This window comes from Pipistrellus kuhlii, unplaced genomic scaffold (genome assembly GCF_014108245.1).
Source record: "Pipistrellus kuhlii isolate mPipKuh1 unplaced genomic scaffold, mPipKuh1.p scaffold_m20_p_64, whole genome shotgun sequence".
Taxonomy (NCBI): Eukaryota; Metazoa; Chordata; class Mammalia; order Chiroptera; family Vespertilionidae; genus Pipistrellus; species Pipistrellus kuhlii.
In genome coordinates, this window is record NW_023425567.1 from 766,760 (window position 1) to 787,413 (window position 20,654).

Genomic DNA, 20,654 nt, shown 5'->3' on the forward strand with positions numbered 1-20,654 from the left:
GCCCCTCCCAGGCCCCGGGACCCCCCCAGCTCCGCGATTGCAGCTTCAGAGAGGAATGGGGCCCGGTCCCCGGCCGCCCAGTGCCCCCTGTCCCCCAGCCAGCGCACACCTCTAAACACAGAGCCCCCCGCCCCCCGGGGCACAGCGGCAGCAGCCAGGGGTCCTCATGGGGGCCACGGAGAGGGCTCCCTGCCCACGGAGGTCAGGGCCACTGTGCCACCCCAGCCTCAGAGCCTGTGCCCTCCGCACGGGCACGGCCAGGCCGCGGGGGTGCCCGGGCACCGCAGCAGGGGCGCGGCGGTGGAGGCGGGGCCTCGCCTGTAACACAGGCGCCTCAGGCCCCTCCCCCTCCCACTGGAGGCTCCCGGGGCCCCCAATCCGAGCCCCGCCCGGTGTGCATCACTGCAGCCGGCGGTCCCGGACGCCCGCCTGCCCGCCTGCCCGCCTGCCCGCCTGCCGCGCACGCCTGCCCGCCCGGCTCCTCCGAGAGGCCCCTGACCGGACGGCTCTGCCTGGCTCCTCCTGCGCCATCTCCCCCGCAGCTGCCCAGTTCACGCCCAGGGCGGAGCTGGTGCCCAGCAGCCAGCGCTCCCAGAGGTCGAAGGTCGGACAGTTAGTGAGCCAAGACACTCCTGCCAAGCGTCCCCCCTCCAGCCCTCCCTGCGCCCCAGGCCAGCACAGCTGGGGCCAATGACCTTTGACCTAGGACAGGGCGGTCACCTGAGAGTTACAAGGAACTCGGCACACTCAGAAGTGAGGACTCTGGGACTCGGTGGCCTCTGACTCGGGAGGGCTGGGGCGGCCCCCAGAGCCCCACAGCTCAGCCCCCGAGATAAGGGGCCTGGGTCCGAGCCCGAGATAAGGGCCTGGTCCGGGGTGGGGGGCGGGGACGGCCTGGGCCTGGCTCCGGGAACAAGCTGCTGGGAGGCAGGCCTGGCTGATCACTGATAACTCAGTAGAGAGGTCAGAGGTCATGGCTCTGATGGGTGGTTCCCCACCCCCACCCCTACCCTCAGGAGCGAGGCCTAGAGGAATCCAGGAGAGATGAGGGCACCGCAGCGCGCTCCCATCCCTAGGGTGCCCGCCCTGGGGGCCTCTGAGCCAGGGGCCTGCTGCTGGAGACGCCACCCACGGGCGTCGCGTGGGCTTGGCATCAGGTGCCAGCCGGGCTGAGAGGGAGCTGGCAGAGCCTCCGTCTGGGGCGGTGCCCAGGGAGGGCGGGCGGGGGTTCCCCCACACACAGCTGTCACCCTGACACCCCCGATCGCCCTTCCTCTCTGACGTCTTCAGGCCCCTTCTGTCACCTCCACCCGCCCCCCACCCCCTGTCACCTCCACCCACCCCCACCCCCACCCCCGTCACCTCTACCCCCCTCACCCACACACACACAGGTTTCGTCAGTTGGACATGTCCCTGTTCTCCACCTCCGGCTCAGTGTTCTCATCAGCAAACTGGGTACAACCGCCCTCAGCTGGTGGAGGCGGGCGCAGTGCCCAAGATATGCCTCGTGCCCTCCAGCCCCGAGAGCTTGGCACCCAGGGAGCCAGGGCGCGGGCAACCCGCTGGGCCTCCTCTCCCCACCCGCTCCGAGCCGGCCGGTGGGTGGCACTGGCACAGGGTGGGCGTTGTGGGTGCCAGCTGGCCTGCGGGAGGGGGTGCCCCTCAGACAGCTGGGTGTGGGGAAGAGCTGGGGTGAGTGTGGGGAGGGAGGGGCCCGGGCACCGCGCAGGGCACCGCGCAGGGCACCGCGCAGGGCGCACCAGCTGGGCGCCGGCAGCTCCGGAACCGCCCAGGGCGCGGGCTGAGTTGGGGGACACTCACGAGGGGCGCTCCCGGCCCCCCTCCTACCTGCGGCGGCGGCCAGCAGCCAGAGGCCGGCGAGCAGCGGCAGCAGCGGCCGCGGGGCCGGGCGCTCCATGGGGCCGGCGGGCGGAGGCGCGGGCTCGGGCGGCGCGGGGACTGAGCGGGGACTGAGCGCGGGGACGCAGGGGGTGGAGACGGTGCGGGGACAGGACGGCGCGGTCCTCACTCCTCCCGGAGCCTCCTGCCCGGAGCCGCCGTTCAATTATCCCGCCCCGAGGAGGCGGGCGGGGCGGGGCTGCGGGCGGCCCCTCCTCCCCCCGCACCCCCACCGGTGCCCAGGGGCGCGGGCCCTGCTGGAGGGGCGAGGACCCCAAACTTCCTCCCGGAGGGCCAAGGGGGGACGCACTGAGGAGGCCCCCCCGCCCCGGTGCAGCCCCCACCCTCCGGTCGAAGGTCAGCACCGGGGCTGGTGGGAAGGGCGGGTCCCGGGTGGAGGCGCCCTTTGGGGAGGGGATAGGGGCGGTGTTCCCTGGGGGCTCCCCGCAGGGCAGGACAGGTCCTCACGCACCCCGTCTGTGTCTGCTGGTTCCCGCCCCCGGCCCCTGTGCCATCGCCCCCAGGTCTGATCGCCCCAGGTCTGATCGCCCCAGGTCTGATCGCCCCAGGTCTGCAGGGCGGGGCCCCAGGTGCTCCCTGGACGGACGGTGGGACGGTGCCCGGAGAGGCAGGCAGACTGGCTGGCACACCCCCAGGAGCCGGGGGGAGCCCCGCCCGCGGGAAAAGGGCTGCATTGGTGAGGGAGCAGCCTGCCTGGCACCCAGGAGGGCCACTGCTTTGGGTAGGAATCCACGGCTGCAGCCTCCGGGGGTGACGTCTGTGAGGCCATGCACAGATTTATTTAAAAACACACAAACAGGAAAGGAGTGCAGTGAAGGTGCGGAGTGAGGGGTGTGTCCCACAGGAGCCCCCCCCCCCCCCCAATGTGTGGGTCCCCGGCCGGAGAGAGGCGGCGAGTGCAGGAGGGCAGGGCCTGTCCCAGGCGCTCACACTGTGTCCCCCGGCCCAGCGTCAGGCGGTGGGGTGGAGGCGGGAGGGCGGGGCGGGGTGGGGTGAGGCAGCCGGCCCTGTGCTCAGTGGACAGAGCCTCAGCCTTCCGGTCCGATTCCGGTCAGGGCACAGGCCCGGGTGGTGGGCTCCATCCCCAGTGGAGGGTGTGCAGGAGGCAGCCCAGCCGTGACTCTCTCTCTCCTCATTGATGTCTCTCCCGCTCCCTTCCTCTCTGACATCAGTGAAAACAAATTAAGGAGGAAAACAGGCAGTGACACTGCGCAGAGCGAGAGCGGGGCGGCCTCCTGGACACCTCGGAGGCTCCAACATGGAGTCACTGTGTCCAGGGCTGTCAGGCCTGAGCTGGGGTGTGACAGGAACGCCCCAAACCACGCTGGAGCGAGGCTGTGTCCCCAGGCGCACCCCGACCTCAGCCGGCTTCCCCCCACAGGCAGGTGAGACCCACCCTCCGCCACCTGTGGACCCGCCTGGACCCGCCTGGGACCCAGACGTCGCGCCAGACACTCACTCCGCTGCTGCTGTCCCCCCCCCCCCCACTGCCTTCCCCGAGGCCTCCCCTCGCACCCGGCACTGGACAGCCCCCGCGGGTGCAGTGGCTTTTTCCGGGGCCTCGGTGGCTCACGGCACGCACCGCGGAGCGCCCACGGCTCTGGAGCCACAGCTCCTCCCCCCGCACAGCCTCAGCGTGGCCCTCAGGCTCCGTGTCACCGCACAGCCCGCGAGAAAGAACTCCCAGTGGAATTCCGTCTCTGAGGACAGACAGGTGCCACGCCAGCGCAGTGTGGCCGTGGCTGGGTTGACCTGCATAAGGAAGCTGGGGAGAGGAGGAGCTAGGGTCTGTCCTTTTTAACTCTGGCTGTTGGTTACCATTGAGAATGTATCAAGCTGTTCACATATGGTATGTCCCCCTTCTTCTTCTTCTTCTTCTTCTTCTTCTTCTTCTTCTTCTTCTTTAAATATATTTTATTGATTTTTTACAGAGAGGAAGAGAGATGGATAGAGTTAGAAATATCGATGAGAGAGAATCACCGATTAGCTGCCTCTTGCACACCCCCTGCTAGGGATGTGCCCGCAACTAAGGTACATGCCCTTGACCGGAATCGAACCCAGGACCCTTCAGTCCAGAGGCTGACGCTCTATCCACTGAGCCACACCGGCTAGGGCTATCCCTCTTCTTTTTATTTTTTTAAAATACATTTTTATTGATTTCAGAGAGGAAGGGAGGAGAGATAGAAACGTCAGTGAAGAGAGAATCATGGATCGGCTGCCTCCTGCATGCCCCACACTGGAGATCGAACCCGAAACCCGGGAAGCGCAGTGCCCTTTCCTGGATGCATGTTAGATTTAAAAATCAAAGGCAAGTCCTGGCTAGTGCAGCCAAGTGGTTAGAGCGTCGCCCCGCGCACGGAAGGGCCACAGGTTAGATTGCTGGTCACGGGCACGCCCTGGTTTCCAGGTTTGATCCCTGCCCCGGTGGAGGGAGGCAACCAACTCATGTACCTCTCCCACATCAATGTTTCTCTCTCTCTTTCCCCCTCCTTCTCTCCCTTCCACTTTCTCCGAACATTCCATGGAAAAATACCCTCGAGTGAGGATTAACAAAACAGCCGCCAAAGCCAAAGACAAACAGCTCCTCTCCCCACAGGAGCCTCAGAACCTCGGGGCTCCCTCTGGGGCGCCCTGCTACCTGCCTCCTGGGGGGAGGCGCTTCCCAAAGAGGAGGCCCCGCCTGGCCCCTGAAGGCGAGCAGAAGGGCGGGAAGGGCTTCCTGGCAGAGGGAACAGCATCTGCGAAGGGGAGGGTGGCAGAGGCCCCGGGCAGCGCGGGCCGTTGTGACGGGGTGGGGTGTGGCCTAGGGTCCCAGGGGGGTGAGGCCCTGCGGGCAGCTGGCTGTGGGATGGAGACAGACTGTCTGTGCCGGCTGTCAGCTGTGCTTTTGGCCAGTGAGGAGGCCGGCATGTCCGAGAGGGAGCGGGAGGCGCTCAGACCTTATGTCCTCCGCACGCACGCGGCTCCCGGAGGCCTGTGACCCTCTCAGGGGAGGAACCGGGGCTCAGAGAGGCGAGGTCACGGGCAGACTCTCACGACGGGCGGACCTGGGGTTTGAGTCCAGGACGTGGGTCTCCCGGTCCCGGGCGCCTGTGGGGGCTCTGTTCGTCAGGGACCCCACGGCAGGCACGTCCCCCGTCCGTGAGGAGGCGGCCTTGCACGCCTGGCCCGGGGACCGCACCAGAGCTGTGCGCAGGCGGGCTCTGCGGCCCCGGGCTGCGGCTCCGGCTCTGGCTCAGGCGCCCAGCTCCGCTCCGCCCGGCGTGGCTGCGCCCGGAGAACCGCTGCCCAGGACTGGCCCGCCGCGCTGGCGGGCGGCCCTCGCCTTCCCCCGGCTCCCGGCCGCGTCCCGGTTAATCTGGGCCGTTTCACGGGCAAAGGAAAGGCGTCTCGGGGCTCCAGCGCCTCGTTAATCGCCGCCCAGGCGGCCCGCGCGCTCCCCACGCGCCTGTGAGCGGTTGCCTCGCCGTCTCTGTGATTCTCTCGTGACCTGCACTCGTGTGTTTCCATAACAGCAGCACTGTTTATCGCAGGGGAAATGCAAACAGAAGACAAAAAGCCGCTCCAGCCATGGCCGGTTGCGGTCCGTGCGATGGGGCCCTTGTGGAAAAGACAGAGTAGGAGGCCGAAGTAGAAATATGACCTTCGTGACCTGATGTCGCGGAAAGAAAAATAACAGAAAGAAAAGAGGAAAACAAAACGGCACATGAGTGCACGGGTCCACACAGCGGTCACGGTAGGAGCCGTATTCCTGTAACTAAAGGTCAGGAGGACCCTGACTGGTTTGGCTCAGTGGTAGAGCGTCGGTCTGCGGACTGAGGGGTCCCAGGTTCGATTCCGGTCAGGGGCATGTACCTGGGTTGCGAGCACATCCCCAGTAGGTGGTGTGTAGGAGGCAGCTGATCGATGTTTCTCTTTCATCGATGTTTCTAACTATCCCTCTCCATTCCTCTCTGTAAAAAAATCTATAAAAAATATATTAAAAAACAAAAAATCAGCCAAAACCGGTTTGGCTCAGTGGATAGAGCATCGGTGTGCGGACTGAAAGGTCCCAGGTTCAATTCCAGTCAAGGGCATGTACAGTGGTTGCGGGCACATCCCCAATAGGGGGTGTGCAAGAGGCAGCTGATTGATAATTCTCTCTCATTGATGTTTCTAACTCTATCCCTCTCTCTTCCTCTCTGTAAAAAATCAATAAAAGCCGAAACCGGTTTGGCTCAGTCATAGAGCGTCCGTCTGCGGACTGAAAGGTCCCAGGTTCGATTCCGGGCAGGGGCATGTACGTTGGTTGCGGGCACATTTCCGGTAGGGGGTGTGCAAGAGGCAGCTGGTCAATGTTTCTCTCTCATCAACGTTTCTAGCTCTCTATCTCTCTCCCTTCCTCTCTGTAAAAAATCAATAAAATATATTTTAAAGAAAATCAATAAAATATATTTTAAAAAATAAAAATAAAAAGATCAAAAGGAACTAAATGGCAGTGGGTGTTGTTTGGTGAAATTTTTCGTTTTCTCTTTCATGTCTTCTTTTCTGGGGAGCAGTTGAGACGGGAGGAATATGTGGACCAGAAGGCTGAGGGAGGGAGAGGGCTCCTGCGCCCAAACTTGACCCTGACTCTCTTGTCAGCCAAAGGTGAATCGTGCTCTGATTCCCTGGGTGCAAGGGTCCCCCGGCTCCGCGCCTCGGCAGCTCTGCGTGGCAGTCTGAGCCTCGAGGCCCCTCTGCCTGCGTGTGCAGAGGCGGACTGATGCTCAGAGAGGCCCCCGCCCTCTGCACCCCGGTCGGGGCCAGGGGACCCCCCGGGCCTCGGCTTCATTTCCGAGCAGGAGGCCGTCCGTCACGTCCCGCGTGACAGCCCAGCTGCCCCTCTCCCCGGGGCCCCGCCGGCCTCCGGACAAGCAGCCTCTGTCTGTGTGAAGGCTGGCTCTTGGCTCCGGGGCCTGTTTTTCCCCAGAAGACAAATGGCTGTGGTGCCACCGCCTGGGGGGCGGGCTTCCTGCGGGCTCGGTGTGCGGCTGCGGCGCCGTGGGTGGTCCTCGGGGCAGGGGCTGCCCTGGCCCGTGCCACCCACACCCCCGGCTCACCGGGCAGCCCCAGGCCTGCCACGGCTCCCGGACACCCAGCCGGCTGCCTGTGCCAGGGCCCTCTCTCTCTTTGTTAAGGAGCTGGCGTCCCTCAGCCCCGGGGCTCTGGGCTGCCAGGGGGAAGGGCAGTCCCCGCCCCTGTGGTGGCAGCTGTCCTCGTGGAGTGCGGGCGGGCGGTGCAGTGACAAGCGCAGGGCTCGCACACCCCCTCGGAGGAGCCTGGCTTAGGGAGGGCAGAGCCAGCCGTTCCCGGCACCCAGGTGTCCCCGGGCCCTGCCCTCTGCCGGCCCCAGAGCTGGCCCAGGGCTGAGAGCCAGCCCCCTCCACTCCCCACAGGGGCGGCCGTGGGTGGAGCTGACCCGGGGAGGGCACACGGCTCGGCTGTCCTGAGTCCCGTGGGCACGGCAAACGTGGCTGACAAAAAGGTGAAAAGCACCGTCTGTCTGGCGTGGCTCCGGGGCGGAGCGTCCGACCCATGAACCAGGAGATCAGGGTTCCATTCCCAGTCGAGGGCGCAGGCCCAGGTCACGGGCTGGATCCCCAGCGTGGGGCGTGCAGGAGGCAGCCGATCCATGATTCTCTCGTCATGGATGTGTCTCTCCCTCTCTCCCTGTCCCCTCCTCCCTCTCTGAAATCAATTAAACACACACACCCTTTTTTTTTTTTTTTTTAGGGAAAGCATTGGCGCTCCTGGGTGAGGAGAAGAAACGGTCGCATAGCTGAAGGGAGAGTCACGCTGTTTTGACGGAAGGAGAGCCCTCTGCTCTGGTTCCGGAGACGCTGCCCGAGCCCGGGGCGGGGACGGCCACGTGTGTCTGGGCTCCCGTTCGCTCCCTTCCCTCCGGTGTCCGCCCAGCGTGCGGGAAGGAGGCCGGGGGACAGCCGACACGGACAGTGAGCGGCTCCCCGTTTTCCCGCTCTGTGTGAAGAATTCCCGCCTGGGAGCCTCCCCGAATCCAGAGTCTCCCTCCTCCACCCCCTGGCGCTGGCCGGCCCCCGGGCGCTGGCCGCAGGCTGCGGAGAGGGAGCGGTGACCGCCCGAGGCAGGGCCGGTGGCGAATCGGTTTGCTGCTGGTTAGAAGCAACGGCAGCCAACACGTGGGATTCCCGGGGTCTGTGCTGGCGGCCGAGCAAGCCGTGGCATCGGTGTTGAGTGGCACGTGGCACGTGGCAGTGGTACCACCAGATGGCTTTGTGGCCTGAGTTGGGCTGTGGCCCTGGCTCCTCCAGACACCCCTGTGCTAGCCCAGGTCCAGGCCTGGTCTGCAGTGTTCCCGAGTTCGCTCCCGGCTGCCCAACGCCATTTCAGGACGCTTCTTGCCGATTACGTGCTGCAGAGCGGTTTCCGGTGCTCACAGCTGAGGGCCCCGGCGTACGGGAGACTGTCAGAGGCAGAAAGATCAATGATGAAAGAGAATCATGGATCGGTTGCCTCCTGCACTCCCCCTACTGGGGATCGAGCCTGCAATCCGGGTATGTGCCCTTGACCAGAATGGAACCGTGGACCCTTCACTCCACAAGCTGACGCTCTATCCACTGAGCCACACCAGCTAGGGCAAATAGATTTTTAAAAATAAAGTACAGACCTTTTGCATCTTATTTAGTCCTAAGCGCTTTCTATTTCTTATTGTAAGTGAATGGAGCATCCGTTCTCTTCAGCTGTGAATGCTGGGAGACGGGAAAGCTAGAAGATTCTCCAGACTCTGTGCACGGCCATGGGTGCTGTGTGTACAATTCCATGTATCGCCCGGAGATTTATGACGGAGACACGCAGGCCCGTGGCAACACAGCAGCTAGCGTACGACGCGGAGGGACGCGGAGGAGCCAGAAGGCCCGGCCCTGGGCGGAATGTCCCGTCTCGCCTCACATCCGTAAACACGACGGCTGTGGCCTCAGAGGTGCTTGTTTCCCCCACAAACTAACAACGAGAGCGAGGCGCAGCGTCGCCGAAGACCAGCGCTGGTCAAACACAAACTGCGCGGAGCGGAGCGGGTGGGAGAAGGCAGAGTCCGTGGGGAGGGGAAGGTCTGACCTTTCCGCCTGCGTGTGTTTTGCTCTCTGCCAGCCTCACTGGCTCGTACAGGGAAAAGGATCTAACCAAGGCCGCACAGAGCGCGTTTGTACAACCGGCCGTCGTCCCTTTGTTCCCACCGTGGGGCGTCTGACCCGCTTTTAGCCGTAACCAGGTGCGGAGAGCCGACGGGGGAGGGAGAGCGAGGTGCCGTCACCCGGTCCTCGGCCGTAGCTGCAGCCGTGGCCGCCGAGTCGCGGTATTACACGTGCAGCGTCACACAGCCTGACGCAGGGCCCACAGCATCCCGACTTCGTCCCTGACATCCGGCCAGGAGCTGCTCCGGGGCCGATAAATCACCCAGCGGCGGGGGGCCTCTGCGCAGCCGGGAGAGGGTGTGCGCTCAGGGTCCTCAGAGGAAACGCTGCCCGGACCGTGTGTTCGTCCTGAGCCCCTCCACTGGGGCCATTCCTTTAGGACCGGGTCCCGGAGTGGGGCGAGCGGGTCAGAGGGCAGGTGCGGCTCCCGGGGCGCCTCGCTCAGTCGCTCAGTCGCTCAGCCACCGGCCTCCTGGATGGACCGGGCTCTCCCAGCGGCCAAAGGCCCCTCGGTCCAGCCCTGAGGCGGCGGGAGCCGCCCGCCCTGTGAAGCGCAGGCGGGCAGGGAGGCCCCGGGGCGGTGTTTTGTAGGAGGAGCTCGCAGTCTTTCGCGTTGAGTCATGTTTTAGGAAAGTCTGCGTCGCTGGGAGCCTGACGAAGCGTCTGCTGTGCTTCGCGGGGAGCGGGCCGGGCCTCCCGGACTGGGGTTTGGGGGCCGCCCTCCGCCCACAGCGCGGCACCGGGAGTCTATGGGGTGCCCCGTGGCTCTGGGCCTCACGTGGCCCCGTTCTACAGACGAGAGAAAACCGTGTCCCAAAGCAGGGAAGAGACTTGCAGGTGGCAGACCCTCCAGGAGCTCAGAGTCGGGGAGACGACACCGGCCGGCCGGTGCCAGGGAGGCCGAGGGCCGCGGGAGCTGGTCTCTCCGTGTGGCCGTGGGAGTGCGCCCGGCGGCAGGAAAGGAGCGGGCAGGACGGGGGCCTGCGGTGCGGTCAGGCCGGCGTGAGCACCCGAAGGAGCCTGACCAGGCCTCCCTGTGCGCACGGAGCCAGGGCCTCGCCTCCTGGGTGGCCCCTGGCTCTCCTGGTGGCTGAGCTCAGCCCTCAGAAGCCTCTGCTCCGGCGGGGACCGTAGGCCGGTCCCTCGCCTGCTCTGGGCCTCGTTCTGGGGCTGGATCGGGGGGCGGGGGGAGCGGGGGTCTCTCAGCACAGGTGCCCCTGAGCCGGGGAGGGCGGCCGTGTCTTGGGTTTCGGTTTACGAGGCTGACTTCAGCGGGACCACATTCCCTGCTCTCGTGTTCCCATCACCGACACCTCTCCCGCCCTCGGGCCCGGCTGGGTGGTCTGTGGGCACGTCGGCTGCTGGCCTCCCCTCCCGTCAGCCCGTCTGGTCCCTGCGGGCCCTCTCCCCGGCTCTCGCACGTCTCTCTCTCTCTCTCTCTCTCTCTCAGCCAGGCCCCCTTTCCACTCGGGCCCCAGCTGGGCTCGCCTGGGAAGGAGCGCCTTGGTCCTGTGTGCACCCACACAGGGTGTCCCGGTCACGCGTGGGGAATGCTGCAGGCCTGCCCCGTGCACGTGTCTGATCAGATCACGGCCTGCCCGGCCACACGCGTGTCCCTCCAGCAGCGGCCTGGCTCCCGAAGCCGCCGTGGGCTCACACCGGGGACGCCAGGCTCAATGCAGACCCGCTCGGAGGCCTCCCACGGCCCTGACGCCGTGGGGGCAGGTTTGAGGTCAGGCCTGCTCCCCTCCCGGCCTCCGAGCTCCACGTCTGGCGTTCAGCCCGCTGAAGCACGGAGTGGCCGGGAGGCTGGCCTGGGTCCGGGTTAAACCTCCCGTGTAAGACCTCAGCGAGGAGGGAGGCGGGCCGGGCGGGCCAGCCCGGGTGTGGGACTCTCTCGAGAGCAGGGCATCACGGGGGTGACTCAGGGTGCACAGTGGGGAGTAGGGGCCAGTAGCCCCTCAACCAGGACCTGACACCGCTCTGCAGGCCCGGGTTTCCAGAGTGACGTTTGTGGAAATGCGGTAAACCTCACAGTGATCACATAAAAGGAAGCAAAACCACGAGGATGGTGCCACCCACCTTAAAAAAAGATTAAAAAAAATAACATATATATATATATATATGTTTTATTGATTTTTTTTACAGAGAAGAAGGGAGAGGGATAAAGAGCTAGAAACATCGATGAGAGAGAAACATCGATCAGCTGCCTCCTGCACACCCCTCACTGGGAATGTGCCCGCAACCAAGGTACATGCCCTTGATGCCCCTGACCAGAATCGAACCTGGGACCTTTCAGTCCACAGGCCGACGCTCTATCCATTGAGCCAAACGGTGAGGGCATTTTCCTACTTTTCAAATTGGAGTAAGCAGCAGATCACCCATCCCAGGTCAATATTCCCGTCCTATCCATTAGATAAACCTGGGTCCGTGGCAAACACCCTATGTTACAGCTGCACAGAGCTGTGGAGGCACCTGGGACTAGGGTAGGCGACATTCTAGTGTGGGATGACCCTGAGCTGAGCAGACACCCTCCAGCCATGGCTTGTTCTGAGCGCTGAGGCCTGGGCTGCTCTGGGCCAGGAGCCTCTGCCGGGAAAAGAGAAGGCGGCAGTGACCTATGTGGGCACACGGCAGTGTGGCAGGAACAAGAGGGGGTCCGGACGCACGGCCCCTGTTCCTGGGGGCGCAGTTGCTGGTCCTGGTGCTGTGCAGGGACCTGGGAGCCAGGGGGACGGCAGAAAGGCAGAATGGGGCTTCAGGCACAGGAGACCAGCCTGGGAGGAGACCTGCCTCAAACCCATGGCCAGTTGCCTCTCCATATATCTGCCAGATGTTGAAGCTACGTGGACAGGAGTCGGGAGAGCCAGGGGGGATCTCTGGAGGACAGAGCTGGCTCTCCTCTCCTCTGTCAGGGATGAGGAAACCAAGTCCCCCCAAGTTCTCAATAAAAAGCTCAGGAGGGCACTGTCCGGGTATAAATATTTCTCTCTTTTCCAGGTCCAGCGTGGCTGAAGAGCAGTCCAGTTCCTGAGTAAGGGGCGGCTGGGGATTGAGAAAATGAAAGAAAGAGACAGACACAGAGATAGAAGGAAAACGGATGAGAGACAGAGACCCAGCCGATACAGCACGTTTATTTTACACAGCAAAAACCAGGAAGTTTTACTAAAGGTCAAGATAAAGGAGATTATGTGCAATCTTGTGACTTCTTTGTAATGGTCACTTCTGGGTGGGCCTGGATAATCGTGCTTGTTCCTGGTGCTTGGCTGGATTTAGATTATGAAACACACACACACACATACACACACACACACACACACACACACACTCCGGCGACCGAGCTGAAGGTCAGGCTGACAACAGACCTGCCTCTGGCAAGGTGTGTTTGCAGGGTATGGCTCTGCTGGGCACCGCTGCATTCAGATGACAATCAGCTCAGGGGTCTTCCCAGACCCTCTCTACACCTGGGGACAGGGGTGCCCCAGAGACAGACAAGTATGCCTGTAGCTGCACCAAGCCCCTCCCCCACTGCATTTCTGGTTGCATTGAGATGAGAAGCCCCTCAAGTGATTTATTCACGGGGACAGTGTTGTGTTTAGGTTTTTGTCACTTAAGCGGGAATATTTTCAGGAGGTAAGGAAGTACCAGCTCCAGAGGGGAAGAGGGTCACCGAAGCCTCCCATTTTCTGTGCACAATGTCCAGCGTTCAAACAAAATTACTAGACATGAAAGGAGTCTAGGAACTATGACAAGTGATGAAGAGAAAGACAGGAAGGATGCACAATCACAGCCAACCCAGATGCTGCAGTGAGCAGACTAAGGCTCTGAAATAATAATGACTCATATGTCAAAGGGAATAAAGGAAAGTGTAAGCAAAATAATGAAAGGTAGTTTTTTCCAATTGGAAATTGGAATATTCAGAGAAAAAAGAACCAAATAACCAAACGGACATTTCAGAAATGAAAAATTTAGAACCCAGTGGAGAGGGTTAGCAACAGATTCAGACACAGCAGAACACAAGAAAAATGAACTCAAAGCGAAGTCAATAAAAATATATGTATCTTCGCCGAGGCTGGTTTGGCTCAATGGATAGAGCGTCGGCTTGGGGACTGAAAGGTTCGATTCCAGTCAAGGGCATGTACCTTGGTTGCGGGCTCATCCCCAGTAGGGGGTGTGCAAGAGGCAGCTGATCGATGACTCTCTCTCATTGATGTTTCTAACTCTCTCTCTCCCTTCTTCTCTGTACAAAATCAATAAAATATATTTAAATATATATATGTGTGTGTGTGTGTGTGTGTGTATCTTGAAACAGAAGAAAAAAAAAATGGATTAAAAAAAACAACTACAACCAGAGGCTAAAAGACTTGTAGGACATAATCAAAAGGCCTAACTGGGATACATATCATCGTGGCCTCAGAAAAAGAGGTGCAGAGGGGACAAAAGCAACACTCAGATTATGGCCAAGAATTTTCCCCAAACAATGAAAGAGGCCAACCCGCAGATTCAAGAAGCTCCATTGCTCCCAAACAGGATAAACACAAAGAAAACCGCGTTTTAAGCACAGACGAGCAGAAAAACAAACATACAGAAAACCTTAAAAGCAGCTGCGGGTGGGAGGGGGGTGAGGAAAATGCTTTCTCTTCAAAGAAACTTTGCAAAAGCCCCCACCCGAGGGTGGCCCTGGGGTGGGGGGCACAGGCAGGGCGGGGGGCGCCGTGGGGACAAGGACACCACAGGGACACGAAGATGCTTCAGACACGGTCCCTCCCATGGGAGCTCACAGGCGAGGAACAAAACGGCTGCCGTTCTTTTTAAAAAAATATATTTTATTGATTTTTTACAGAGAGAACAGGAGAGGAATAGAGAGTTAGAAACACTGATGAGAGAGAAACATCAATCAGCTGCCTCCTGCACATCCCCTACTGAGGATGTGCCCGCCACCAAGGTACATGCCCTTGACCGGAATCGAACCCGGGACCTTTCAGTCCACAAGCCGACGCTCTATCCACTGAGCCAAACCGGTTTTGGCAGAGCTGCCTTTCTTGTGGTGAGTTCACGCCAGGTGGACACACGGGGACAAGGAGACCCACAGGAGGAGAGAAGAGTGGGGTGCAGAATACTGGGGAGCAGTATAGTCTTCCCACAGCAAGCCTCTGCCTGGAGTTTTGAGGAGCGGGTGAGGGTCACCTGGGCAGAGAGAGGGTGCCCCGACCCACACCACCAATGCCCCCCAGATTGCCCCCTCCGCCCGGCAGCCCGGGGCCCCCAGAGCAGAAGGCCCCTTTGCTGGGGACTCCCCAGAATGTCCCCTGGGAAGCCATGGCCCCCAGCCAGCTCTGCGGGAGAGGGAGGAGGCACCGCCCGCCGGCACAGCCCAGAGCCCTCTCCTCCGGCTCTGGCTCTGGCTGCAGCAGGCAGCTCCTGGCTCGGGGGCCGGCCCTGCGCTGAGTCCCCGCGGTTGACTTTGGAAGCGGAGGCGGGCGGCGGCATCCTTGGCCCGGAGGCGCGGGCCGGGCTCCGGGAGCCGTCAGTGTCACACCTCTGACCGCCAGGCCGCCCCAGAGGAGCCTGTAGCTGACCGCCATGGAGGTGTTTCCTGAGAGGGATCTGGGCCCCCGCGGGCCGGGGGCTTCTGCAAAGACCTTCCTTTGTCTCCTCCCCGCAGGGCTGACCGCACCACAGGCTCCCCACCCCGCTCCCCTCGCCCAGCCTGTCCCGCTCGGGAGGGGCTCATCGTCCTGATGAAAGAGCACGGGCCCTGCGGGTAGTCTGGTGGTTAGAGCATCCTCCCCCTGGACACCAGGGTTGCAGGTCGGATCCCGGGTCAGGACACACACAAGCAGCGACCATTCAATGCATACATAAGTGGGACCGCAAATCGATGTTTCTCTCCTTCTCTGATCAATAAAAAGCAGTCTAGTCCTAGCCAGCTTGGCTCAGTGGATAGAGCGTCGGCCTGCAGACTGAAGGGTCCCGGGTTCGATTCTGGCCAAGGGCACATGCCTGGGGTGCAGGCTCCATCCCCAGCGGGGGGAGGAGGGGGACGTGCAGGAGACAGCCGATCCATCAATGATTCTCTCTCATTGTTGATGTTCCTATCTCTCTACCTCTTCCTTCCTCTCTGAAATTAATAAAACACACACACATATTAAAATAAATAAATCAAAAGCAATGTAAACAGCAGCGTTGGAACCAGGGAGATCCGAAATGCACGACACAAAACTGGCATCCAAGCTCCTCCTTCGACGCCTCATTTCAAGGGAAGCCGTTTCCCAGGTTTCGGTTCTGGCAGTTCAGCGTCCTGGCGGGGACAGAGGCCGAGCCAGCGGGAAACAGGCCCCACTAAAAAGGGGGGATGTGTGTGCGTAGGAAGGTCTGTAGCAAAGCAAAACTGAGCCCCAGGCCCAGTCCGAGGGGCCCCGGAACGGCGGGTGCTGCTCACGCCCCACGCGGCTGACCTTCCTCCGGGCACGGCCCCCCCCCCCCCCGCCCCGCGGGAAAGCCGCCCCCCGCGCACGGTCGCCGGCGCGTCTGCTGGCCATGCCCGGGTCTTACGACCCCCGTGGGGCCGGGGAAACGCAAAAACCCTCTTTACGCTTCGCTGGGAGGAGGAAACGGCCCGTGCGAGAGGTGCGCTGCGGAGGGCCCAGCGGCTTGGCTCCCGGTCACAGGGCTCATGGGGCTGCGGAGCCGGCGTCCTGGAGGCGGTCTGCGGCCGAGGCCCGGGCCCCTGAGCCGGACAGAGCGGCCGCGGGAGGCCTCCCGCTACACCCGATTTCTCCCCGAGGCTGAGGCTCGTCCTGCCAGCAACGGGCCCTCTTTTTCTCATTTTGACAGTTTTGGGTGGGAAGTTCCAAAACGTGGAGGCATTCCCAGCCTCCAGGGACAGGGTGTGCGCTGTCTGCCTCCCTCTTTCCTTGCGTGGTTTCTTTCTTTTTTAAAAAAATATATTTTTACTGTCTTCAGAGAGGAAGGGAGAGGGAGAGATAAAAACATCACTGACAAGACAGAATCATGGATCGGCTGCCTCCTGCATGCCCCACACACTGTGTGACCACGCCCGCAACCCCAGGCACGTGCCCTGACTGGGAATCGAACAGCGATCTCCTGGTTCCCAGGTTAACGCTCAACCACTGAGCAACACCGGCCGGGCTACGTATTTTTTTATTTTATTTCAGAGAGGAAGGGAGAGGGAGAGAGAGGAGACATCGATGATGAGAGAGAATCATGGATTGGCTGCCTCTTGCACACCCCCCACTGGGGATCGAGCCCGAAACCAGAATCAAACCTGGGACCCTTTGGTCTGCAGGCCGACGCTCTATTCGCTGAGCCAAACCGGCTAGGGCAATTTCCCCATATTTTTGCTTATTTCCCTGACTTATAAGGTTCCTTCTTTTATTGTTTCCTTTCTGTTCAGAAAACTTTAGTAATTTTTAAGGACAGAGCTACTGACAACATCTCTCCGTTTCCCTTAATGTGATAATGTGCCTGCTTTCCTTTTATTCTCTAAAGGAGAGTTTCCGAGTCTGGAAGTCTGAGTTCCCCTCCCCCAGCCCTGGTGAAATGTCACCACTTCCTGCCGCCCTCCAGGATTGCCGAGGAGCAATCTGCTGTCACCATCACTGCTCCCCTCTCTTGCTGCTTTCAGGGTTTTATTCTGTCTCTCGTGTTCGGAATTTGGGCTCTGAGGTGTCAGGGGGGTCAATGGGTTTATGATTCTTGGGATTTTCTCAGCTTCTCGACGCTATAGGTTTCTGTCTTTCGCCAAACTCGGGAGTTTTTTGTTCTGCTTCCAGCTCCACCGCATTCTGCCTCCTTCCAGAGCCTGACATCACACACATCGGCTCTCAGGCTGTGGCCGGGTCCGAGGCCCTGTCCCTTCTCCCCGGGGTTGTGTCCGGGCTGTTTGCGGGCAGCACTTCCTGCTGTTCCATCCTGGGCGCACGGATTCTCCCGCTTCCTCTCCCGGGTCTCCTGAGACTGGCGCTTTCTCCCCCAGCTTCCCGCGGCTGCTCCGGGGTCTCGGTCCGGCAGACCCTCTCCCGCCGTCCTCCCGCCGAGGTCTGCTCATTGTCCCATTCCCTCCGGCGGAGACCTGCCGGTCCTCGGTGCGATGAGTGATTTCTAGCCGCCGAGACCGGACGTTCTCCGAGGACTGAGACGCGGTCCCCCTGGCCCTCTTCCGCCCGCGCTCTGGCGGACGCGGCCCTGCCTCCTGCGGGGACGCCGGAGGCGGGTGTCCTCCGGCCGCTGCACTCCGGGAGGGGTGGGGTGAGGTGGGGTCTGGCTCCCCCAGGGGCCCCCTGACCCCCGGCGGGAGAGACAGAAGTGCTTTGTCACTGCTGCGACCTGAACCGCGGGCAGGGGAGGTGACAGCTGGGCCTCGGGGACCTGGGCCTCCGCTGACCCCGTGGGGGTGGGGGTGCCACGGCCACGCTGGGTACAGTCTCCCCTCCCCCGCATCTCTGCTGAGCCGTGGGGGAGGGGCCGCGCGCCCGGCTCCCCACGCAGCACCCTGCCCGGAGGGGATGGGGCCCTCCTGTGTGTGCCCCGAAGCTGTCCTGAGCTAGGGTCCCGCTGGGCCGTCCCGGGGCCCCCGGCTGCTGCTCACCCGCCTGCGGGCGCCCGGCAGCAGGTCCTCAGCCCCCGACCGGCCCCCTGGGGCAGCGGGCACCCCAGACGCCCCGAGCCCGCTCTGAGGGCCTGGAGTCAGCCCACCCGCTTCTCTCCGCCTTCCAGAACCTTCTTCCATTTGTTTTGTACAAAGTGTGCAGACTTCCTGCTGTGCCGGAGGGAGGAGAGGGAAGGGACTTCTGGCCGGAAACGGACCCTCCTCGGACGCTGATACTGGAACAAAGAGGTGGGACACTGGGGGAGATACTGATGTTGTGACTTCGCTTGACCTTTGAACCGCTGCAGTTCAAAGGTCAAGCGAAGTCACAACATCAGTATCTCCCCCAGTGTCCCACCTCTTTGTTCCAGTATCAGCGTCCGAGGAGGGTGTTTACCCACAGGCAGGGGCGGGCGGGGGAGGGGGTCAGATCGGGGGGGGGGGGGGGGCGGGTGGTGTGTTGGGGGTTCGTGCTGGCCTCCCCGTGAGGGGTATCAAGGCAGCTGGAACCAATAGCAGCGGACCCCCCCCCCCCCCCCCGCAGCAACTCGGAGAGCTGGGGCTGGCAGGCAGCCTGGACAGACCCGTGGGTGTTTCTGAAGATTATGAAGCACTTTTCAAATTGGAGGCTCAGAGCGGCTGGCCGGGGGGAGCCGGGCAGCTGGGGGGAGGGAGGGGAGTGGGGGGCTCCGGGCCTGGCTTTGATTCAGGGCCTCGCACGCCCCAGCACATGTGGAATGCTGGAGCCGGAGGGAGGGCCGGGCCCCTCCGCCTGGCCCGGGGCCCAGCAGGAAGCGAGCAGAGGGGGGGAGGCCGCAGGAGAGGGGCCCTGGCTGCGGGGAGGCCCATCTGGAAAGCATCATCCTCCCGCCAATCCGCGTCCAGAGCCAGACAAAGCCAGCGAGACGCCAGGCGGCTGCTCCCCGTCCGGGCGGGCGGGCGGGCGGGCGGGCGTCCGGTGTTCGCTCCCCCCTGTGGGCCTGGCGGGGGGGGGGGGGGGGGGCAGGCTTTTGCAATCACAGGACAGTCACCGTGCTTAATCCCAGAGGGCGGCTGACTCCTGGAGACAGATTCTCACCCACCTGTCTCTTCCGCGCCCGAACCCGGAACCCGCCCGGGTGGTGCCCGGGACGCGGGCAGAGCATCGCGAAGCCTCCAGTCCGACGCCCGCTGTCCTGCGGCATCAAGAAACAGGGTCACCCCGATGGGAAAAGGCACCCCCAGGCGGAGGCCATGCCCTGGGCTCCATGCCACCCCTTCCCGGAGGCCCTGGGGGACCCACGCTCCCCGGGCCCCCCTCCTGCCCCTCCCCAGGTCGGGTTCCGGGTGCTTGGTCCTGGACCTCTGCTCTTCTCGCCCACCCCCTCTCCTGGACCGACTCCCCCGCGCCTGGGGCTCCACTTCTCATCTCTGCCCCCGTCTCCCCAGCCCCAGCAGAGCCCCTCCCTGCATCCCGACACATGTCCAGCGTCGCCTCTCGGGGTTTTGGGGTTCTCAGGACTCGCCCTCCTCACACTGCAATGCATTCTGGTCGGGGCTGAGCTGGACACCCCACCCCAGCCCAGGCCCCAGCCCAGGACCTCAGCGGGCGCGGTGTGTGTGTGGGGGGGGGGGGGCCTCCTGGGGGGAACCTGAATCAGCCCTGCCCGGCGTCCTCATAGGAAGAGGAGGGGCACGGAGGGCGCCCCCGTGAGGGCACAGGGAGGGACAGCGTCTACACGCCGTGTGGCCAGCTTCCCCGCACCGGCTCCCCTCCCGGTGCCCCCGCCATGCCCCCGCCTGTGCCAGACCCCACCGGCCGCAGCCAGACCAGAGAGGAGCCGAGATCCACTCCCGTGGTGTCACCACAGTGACCCAGAGCCAGCCTGCGACCTGGCCGGGCTGCAGCCTGTGCCCGTCTCCCTGGGCGGCGATGACTCCGGCCACGGAGCTGGGGGAACGGGCCTCGGGGGCCGCTAGTGAGGCACAGAGCCGACACCCCGAAAGGCCACCATGAGACTCGGCGGTGGCGGGAAGAGTGGGTTCGGGGTGTGAGTGCCTGAGGCTCCTGGGCCAAAGGGAACGAGGAAACAGCACACCGGGCCCCGCGGCCGGAGGGAGAGGAGGGTCCCGGGACGGAGAGGCTCAGCCTAAAAATAGCCGCGGGCCCGTCTGTTGGCTCCCGCCGCCCGCCTGCCCGCCCGGCCCGAGGAAAACACGGCTTCGGCCCAGGGCACCCGCCGGCTCTGGATCCAGGTGGCCCGTCGCCCGGAGGCGCCCGCTGAGGGGGTGTCGCCCCATAAACCCAGGCGCCTGGCGCCGAGGCTTGAGGTGCGGAGGGACAGACTCAGTGTTCTCAGCCCTCCCCGTCCCCCCAGCCCTCCCCGTCCACCCAGGCCCCGGCCCCCAGCCCCGGCCACCCAGCCCTCCCCATCCACCCAGGCCCCGGCCCTGAGCCCTCCCCATCCACCCAGGCCCCGGCCCCCAGCCCTCCAGTCCACCCAGGCCCCGGCCCTGAGCCCTCCCCGTCCACCCAGGCCCCGGCCCCCAGCCCTCCAGTCCACCCAGCCCCGGCCCCCAGCCCCCCCGGCCTCGCACTCCCCCGCCTCCAGGGCCTGGCTGGGTGCACGTTCACAAAGGAAGCGCGAGCAGGGCCCGCCATGGCGGAGCCGGGGTTTGGTGGCAGGAAGCGGCCTAATTGGGACCAGGTGTGGAGGGGCGTCCGCGGGGAGGGCCACGTGATCCCCGCCTGCGGGCCTCCCCGCATTCTTTCCTGGACGTGGACATAAACCAGCTCGGCTCCATGCAGAACCAATTACACCCCTCCCGGGCCTCCGCGGGGCCGGGAGGCTGCTCTGTGAACGGGGGAGGGGAGAGGGGATGGGGCGCCCGGAGACCGCCTGCGCCCGCGCCTGCCTGCCCCACACAAACCCACCGTTTATCCTGAGTTCACG

At 63.2% G+C, this 20,654-nt stretch overlaps 1 protein-coding gene across 2 annotated transcripts in view; it reads right to left on the reverse strand.

Annotated features, from left to right (window-relative positions):
* FBLN1 (fibulin 1) overlaps positions 1 to 2,068 on the reverse strand; it is a 53,453-nt gene extending 51,385 nt beyond the window's left edge. The window contains exon 1 of one of the 2 annotated variants that reach the window (XM_045575083.1): positions 1,849 to 2,068. In XM_045575083.1, the coding sequence (XP_045431039.1) occupies positions 1,849 to 1,918 (70 nt within the window). In that variant the 5' untranslated portion in view covers positions 1,919 to 2,068. The remainder of the gene's footprint in view (positions 1 to 1,848) is intronic. The other variant, XM_045575084.1, reaches the window with a different exon arrangement.
* Positions 2,069 to 20,654: the final 18,586 nt, after the last annotated feature.